The sequence below is a fragment of the Salvelinus sp. IW2-2015 genome, unplaced genomic scaffold (genome assembly GCF_002910315.2).
Source record: "Salvelinus sp. IW2-2015 unplaced genomic scaffold, ASM291031v2 Un_scaffold3309, whole genome shotgun sequence".
NCBI lineage: Eukaryota > Metazoa > Chordata > Actinopteri > Salmoniformes > Salmonidae > Salvelinus > Salvelinus sp. IW2-2015.
The window spans coordinates 14,818-22,722 of NW_019944593.1; the positions used below are offsets into that span (position 1 = coordinate 14,818).

Consider the following 7,905-nt stretch of genomic DNA (forward strand, 5'->3'; position numbering starts at 1 on the left):
GCAGCTACTCTTCCTGGGGTTTATTATGGATCCCATTACGTATCCTGTCCAAGGGCAGCAGCTACTCTTCCTGGGGTTTATTATGGATCCCCATTAGTTCCTGACCAAGGCAGCAGCTACTCTTCCTGGGGTTTTATTATGGATCCCATTAGTTCTGCCAAGGCAGCAGCTACTCTTCCTGGGTTTATTTATGGATCCCCATTAGTTCCTGTCAAGGCAGCAGTACTCTTCTGGGGTTTATTATGGATCCCTTAGTTCTGCCAAGGCAGCAGCTACTCTTCCTGGGGTTTATTATGGCACCATTAGTTTCTGCAAGGCAGCAGCTACTCTTCCTGGGTTTATTAGGGATCCCCATTTAGTTCCTCCAAGGCAGCAGCTACCTCTTCCTGGGGTTTATTAGGGATCCCCATTTTGTTCCTGCAGGCAGCACTACTCTTCCTGGGGTTTTATTATGGATCCCCATTTGTCCTGCTCAAGGCAGCAGCTACTCTTCCTGGGTTATTATGGATCCCATTAGTTCCTGCAAGCAGCAGCTACTCTTCCCTGGGGTTATTATGGATCCCCATTAGTTCCTGCTCCAAGGCAGCAGCTACTCTTCCTGGGGTTTATTATGGATCCCATTAGTTCCTGCCAAGGCAGCAGCTACTCTTCCTGGGGTTTATTATGGATCCCCATTAGTCCTGCCAAGGCAGCAGCTACTCTTCCTGGGGTTTATTATGGATCCCCATTAGTTTCTGCCAAGGCAGCAGCTACTCTTCCTGGGGTTATTATGGATCCCATTAGTTCCTGCCAAGGAGCAGCTACTCTTCCTGGGTTTATTATGGATCCCCATTAGTTCCTGCCAAGGCAGCAGCTACTCTTCCTGGGGTTTATTATGGATCCCCATTAGTTCCTGCCAAGGCAGCAGCTACTCTTCCTGGGGTTTATTATGGATCCCCATTAGTTCCTGTTGCCAAGGCAGCAGCTACTCTTCCTGGGGTTTATTATGGATCCCCATTAATTCCTGCCAAGGCAGCAGCTACTCTTCCTGGTTTCCAAACACATTAAGACACTTACATCACACATAAAACAAAAGATAAAACAGTTCATCATATAACATTACACCACTACATATTTACAATACAAAATGTTTTATATCAATGTACAACATTATTACAATGTAGGTGTGTGTAGATTGCGTGTGCAAGTGTGTATGCTTTGTACCTGTGTGTCTCTTCACAGTCCCCACTGTTCCATAAGGTGTATCTTTTTTTACATCTGATTCTACTGCTGCATCAGGTACCTGATGTGGAATAGAGTTCCATGTAGTCATGGCTCTATGTAGTACTGTGCACCTCCCATAGTCTGTTCTGGACTTGGGGAATGTGAAGAGACCTCTTGTGGCATGTCTTGTGGGGTATGCAAGGATGTGCCAGTAGTTTAGACAGCTCAGTGCATTCAACATGTCAATACCTCTCAATAAAAGTAGTGAAGTCAATCTCTCCTCCACTTTCAGCCAGGAGAGATTGACATGCATATTATTAATATTAGCTCTCGGTGTACATCCAAGGGCCAGCTGTCCTGCCCTGTTCTGAGCCAATTGTAATTTTCCTAAATCTCTCTTTTTTTGGCACCTGACCACATGACTGAACAGTAGTCCAGGTGTGACAAAACTAGGGCCTGTAGGACCTGCCTTGTTGATTGTGTTGTTAAGAAGGCAGAGCAGTGCTTTTTCAATGGACAGACTTCTCCCCATCTTTGCTACTGTTGTATCAACATGTTTTGACCATGATAGTTTTTATCATGATAGTTTACAATCTAGGGTTACTCCAAGCAGTTTAGTCACCTCAAATTGCTCAATTTAAACATGCATTACAATATTTATTTGAGATTAAGGGTTTAGTGAATGATTTGTCACAAATACCATGCTTTTAGTTTTAAAATATTTAGGACTAATTTAATTTATTCCTTGCCACCCATTATGAAACTAATTGCAGCTCTTTGTTAAGTGTTGCAGTAATTTCAGTCACTGTAGTCACTGATGTGTATAGTGTTGAGTCATCCGCATACATAGACACACTGGCTTTACTCAAAGCCAGTGGCATGTCATTAGTAAATATTTTTTTAAGTAATGGGCCTAGACTGCTGCCCTGGGGATTTCCTGATTCTACCTGGATTATGTTGGAGAGGCTTCCATTAAAGAACACCCTCTGTGTTCTGTTAGACAGGTAACTCTTTATCCACATTACAGCAGGGGGTGTAAAGCCATAACACATATGTTTTTCCAGGATCAAACTGTGATCAATAATGTCAAAAGCTGCACTGAAGTCTAACAAAACAGCCCCCACAATCTTTTTATTATCAATTTCTCCCGGCCAATCATCAGTCATTTGTGTAAGTGCTGTGCTTGTTGAATGTCCTTTCCTATAAGCGTGCTGAAAGTCTGTTGTCAATTTGTTTACTGTAAATTAGCATTGTATCTGGTCAAACACATTTTTTCCCCCAAGGTTTACTAAGGGTTGGTAACAGGCTGATTGGTTTTCTATTTAAGGCAGTAAAGGGGGCTTTACTATTCTTCGGTAGCGGAATGACTTTTGCTTTCCTCCGGGCCTGTGGGCACACACTTTCTTGTAGGCTTAGGTTGAAGATATAGCTAAATATGAGTGGCAATATCATTCGCAATTATCCTCAGTAACTTTCTATTCAAGTTGTTTAGGCTTGTCATTGTTAATAGTCAACAGCAATTGTTTCACACTCACTTTCCACTTTACTCACTTCCACACTCACTTTACAGCACTCAACATTACAATGCTTGTCTTTCATAATTTGGTCAGTTGTACTTGGATGTGTAGTGCTTATTGATAGCATGTCTTGCCTAAATTTGCTCANATCCCCATTAGTTCCTGCCAAGGCAGCAGCTACTCTTCCTGGGGTTTATTATGGATCCCCATTAGTTCCTGCCAAGGCAGCAGCTACTCTTCCTGGTTTCCAAACACATTAAGACACTTACATCACACATTAAACAAAAGATAAAACAGTACATCATAAAACATTACACCACTACATATCTATAATACAAAATGTTTTATATCAATATACAAAATTATTACAATGTAGGTGTGTGTAAAGTGGTTGTGCTAGTGTGTATGCCTATGTTTGTACCTGTGGGTGTTGTGATTGGTCTGGTATCCCCAGTTAACTGTGTTTTTGTTTGTGTCTCTTCACAGTACCCACTGTTCCATAAGGTGTATTTCTATCTGTTTTTACATCTGATTCTACTTCTTGCATCAGGTACCTGATGTGGAATAGTAGTCATGGCTCTATGTAGTACTGACCTGTCTTGTTGATTGTGTTATTAAGAAAGCAGAGCAGTGCTTTTTAATGGACAGACTTCCCCCCATCGTAGCTACTGTTGTATCAACATGTTTTGACCATGATCATTTTTATCATGACAGTTTATAATATAGGGTTACTCAAAGCAGTTTAGTCACCTCAATTTACACATTATTCATTACAAGATTTATTTGAGATTAAGGGTTTAGTGAATGATTTGTCCCAAATACCATGCTTTTAGTTTAAAAATGTTTAGGACTAATTTATTCATTGCCACCCATTATGAAATTAATTGCAGCTGTTTGTTAAGTGTTGCAGTAATTTCAGTCACTGTAGTCACTGATGTGTATAGTGTTGAGTCATCCGCATACTTAGACACACTGGCTTTACTCACAGCCAGGTATGTCATTAGAAAAGATTTTTAAAAGTAATGGGCCTAAACAGCTGCCCTGGGGAATTCCTGATTCTACCTGGATTATGTTTGAGAGGCTTCCATTAATGCAACCGCTGTGTCAGATTTCAAAAAAACTTTACAGAAAAAGCAACCCATGCAATAATCTGAGACGGTGCTCAGAAATATAATAAAATTAGCCGCCATTTTGGAGTCAACAGAAACCAGAAAATACATGATAAATGTTTCCTTCCCTTTGATGAACTTCATCAGAATTCAGTCCTAGGAATCCCAGGTCCACAATAAATGCTTGATTTGTCCGTTAATGTCCGATTTATGTACAATTAGCTACTTTGGTTAGCGCGTTTGGTAAACAATTCCAAAGTCACAAAGCGCGTCCACTATAACGTGACGAAATGTCCAAAAGTCCCGTAACAGTCAGTAGAAACATGTCAAACGATGTACTGAATCAATCTTTAGAATGTTGTTAACATACATCTTGAATAACGTTCCAACCGGAGAATTACATTGACTTCAGAAGAGCGGTGGAACGGAGGTCCTCCTCATGTGAACGCGCATGGTGAAAGCATGGTCAGCTCGTGGCAGTGGTGACTCATTCCTGTCTCCTTCGGCCACCCTTCACATTAGAGTCATCAGACAAAGTTCTATTGACTGTTGACATCTAGTGGAAGCCATAGGAAGTGAAAACTCATCAATATTTCGCTGTAATTTCCAAATGAGAAGCTTGGTTGAAAATCTGCCACCTCAGAAAAAATCCAAACAGGAAGTGAACTCCTCAGGTTTTTGCCTGCCATATGAGTTCTGTTATACTCACAGAACATAATTCAAACATTTTTAGAAACTTCAGAGTGTTTTCTATCCAATACAAATAATAATATGCATATATTAGCAACTGGGACTGAGGAGCAGGCAGTTTACTATGGACACCTCTGTGCACCTTTCATCCAAGCTACTCAATACTGCCTGCAGCCATAAGAAGTTAAAGAACACTCTCTGTGTTCTGTTAGACAGGTAACTTTTATCCACATTATATCAGGGGGTGTAAAGCCATAACACATATGTTTTCCAGGAGCAGACTGTGATCGATATTGTCCAAAGCTGCACTGAAGTCAAACAAAACAGCCCACAATATTTTATTATCAATTTCTCGGCCAATCATCAGTCATTTGTGTAAGTGCTGTGCTTGCTTGTTGTGTTCAATTTGTTTACTGTGAAATAGCATTGTACCTGGTCAAACACATTTTTTTCTCAAAGTTTACTAAGGGTTGTAAAGGCTGATTGGTTATCTATTGGTTATCTATTTAAGGCAGTAAAGGAGGCTTTACTATTCTTGGTTGCGAATGACTTTTGGCTTCCTCTGGGCCTGTGGGCACACACTTTCTTGTAGGCTTAGATTGAAGAATATGCAAATATGAATGTGTGCAATATCATTCGCAATTATCCTCAGTAACTTCCTATTCAAAGTTGTCAGGCTTGTCATTGTTAATACACAACATAATTGTTTCACCTCTTCTCACACTCATTACGGCACTCAACATTACAAATGCTTGTCTTTCATAATTTGGTCAGTTGTACTTGGATGTGTAGTGCTTATTGATAGCATGTCTTGCCTAAATTTGCTCATCTTGCCAATAAAYAAATCACAGAAGTAGTTGGCAATATCAGTGGGTTTTGTAACGAATGAGCCATCTGATTCAATGACTGATGGYGCTGAGTTTGCCTACTTGCTCAAAATTCTATTGAAGGTGCTCCAAAGCTTTTTACAAGCATTCTTTAAATAATTTATCTTTGTTTTATAGTATAGTTTCTTCTTATTTGTATTCAGTTTAGTCACATGATTTCTCAATTTGCAGTATATTTGCCAATCAGTTGTGCAGCCAGTCTTATTTGCCATTCCTTTTGCCTCATCCCTTCAACCTTACCCTTTTTCAACCTCTCATCAATCCATGAGGATTTAACAGTTTTACAGTCATATTCTTAATGGGKGCATGCTTATTGGTAACTGAAGTAAGACATTTTCTAAATATGTCAAATGTAGCATCTGGTTGTTCCTCATTACACACCGAAGACCAACAAATAATATTTTAATCAACAACATAATAATCACTACATAACTTCTCGTATGTCCTCTTATACACTATATTAAGCCAAGCCTTTGGAACTTTGGTTTTCCTAGATATGACTACTATATTGTGATCACTACATCCATGGATTTGGATACTGCTTTAATAAAGCACATTTCTGCAGCATTAGTGAAGATGTGATCAATACATGTTGATGATTTCATTCCTGTGCTGTTTGTAAATACCCTGGTAGGTTGACTGACAACCTGAACCAGGTTGCAGGCACTGGTTACTGTTTGAAGATTTTTCTTGAGTGGGCAGCTTGATGAAAGCCAGTCAATATTTAAATCACCCAGAAAATATACCTCTCTGTTGATATCACATACATTATCAAGCATTTCACACATATTATCCAGATACTGACTGTTAGCACTTGGTGGTCTATAGCAGCTTCTCACCAGAATGGGCTTTAGGTGAGGCAGATGAACCTGTAGCCATATTACTTCAACAGTATTTAACATTAGATCATCTCTAAGCTTTACAGGAATGTGGTTCTGAATATAGACCGCAACACCGCCTCTGTTGGCATTTCTGTCTTTTCCTTAGATGTTATAACCATGTGTTGCTACCACTGTATCATCGAAGMTATTACCTAAGTGAGTTTCAGAGATAGTCAGAATATGAATGTCATCTGTTACAAGCAAGTTGTTGATTTCATTAATCTTGTTTCTTAAGCTACATATGTTAATATGTTAACGCTATTTTTAGCACTTTTCTGGGATGCTTGATTGTTTCTATTGCTTTACCTGGGAAGCTTAGTAGAAGTAGACATGCTCAGGTTATTTATTTTAGTGCAGGGTGAGCTGCACACAGTGGACTTCCTGCTAGTGCACACCGCCTCAGTGATAACAGTATTAATCTGGTTCATAGACACATTATTACTGTATACAATAGCTGTAGGATCAGCAGAGGCATTCAGGGCAGTTAGAGGGACATAAATTAGGTGACTTACATTGTGTTTTCCAACACCCCTGGTATAATGTACATTTGCTGAGCAACACAATGGTAGGCATTAACTGAGCTGGGCTTGGGTCATTGATTTCCAACACAATATATTACTAAGCACGTTTTACTTGGGTGCAAGGAACTTTTTTTTTCTTGAAAAATATGAACTTCAGTATTTTCACACTTGAACTAGAACCGCCAGGACATGAAACAACAAATTATGTATTTTGAACTTCTACATTTAAAGGCTGAATTGACTTGAATTGGAAAAAAAAAATCATCCCTTAATTTTAGTCAATGTTAGATAGAGGTGCAATTCAGTAGTAATTCTTCTTCTATTGTTTCAGGCATGATCCACAGCAACTGGATGCTTTCATCATGGACAAGGCCTTACTCGACCACGAGGTTTCTATCGATGCAGAATGCAAGACACTCACTGTGGGGAAACCATTTGCGATCGAAGGCAAGTATTTTGACATGAAATAACGTGTTAATGCTATATCCGTACTAAAGAGGAACCAGACAGGAACGCCCTCTGTTCCCTCTCCTTTTCACACGGGATATAGAACCAGGAATATAGTAAGACAGACCCACCAGGGTTGTGCTCAATTCAGACCTGAATGCATCAAATTCCAGTTCAATTCTTGAATTTGAATTGAATTTGAATTTAAGTTTTAAACAGGATACGGAAGTGCAATTATAATTTAAATTAAAGGAAATATAATTGAAATCACAGAAAACATCAAAGATATCATTATATACAATATTGATGAAGTAATTTATTTTTATAAGATCAAGTAAACAAGACCTGTATGAGAAAATTCTAATTTATATTTAATTAATTACTTAATTTTTTTTCAATTTGTGGAAAATATGTGGAAAAATACTACATTTCCCATAATGCATTTCTTTAACCCTGAAGTTGACCCTAAAACCTTAAAAAATAAGCCAAACAAATTAAATGGTTAGTAGAAATATAGACTGAGTGTACAAAACATTAGGAACTTGCTTTTTCCATGACATAGACCAGGGGTGTCAAAGTCAAATGGACGGAGGGCCAAATAAAAAATTTAGCTACAAGCCGAGGGCCGGACTGTTCGAATGTTCATTGAA

The 7,905-nt window shown here is 39.0% G+C and overlaps 1 protein-coding gene across 1 annotated transcript in view; it reads left to right on the forward strand.

The window, feature by feature from the left end:
- Positions 1-7,139: 7,139 nt before the first annotated feature.
- Positions 7,140-7,905, forward strand: part of LOC139025808 (glutamate receptor ionotropic, NMDA 3A-like) — a gene marked incomplete at its 5' end in the record, with an annotated part of 19,154 nt that continues 18,388 nt past the window's right edge. Inside the window, one exon of the mRNA XM_070440990.1 lies at positions 7,140-7,255. Within this exon, the coding sequence (XP_070297091.1) occupies positions 7,140-7,255 (116 nt within the window). The remainder of the gene's footprint in view (positions 7,256-7,905) is intronic.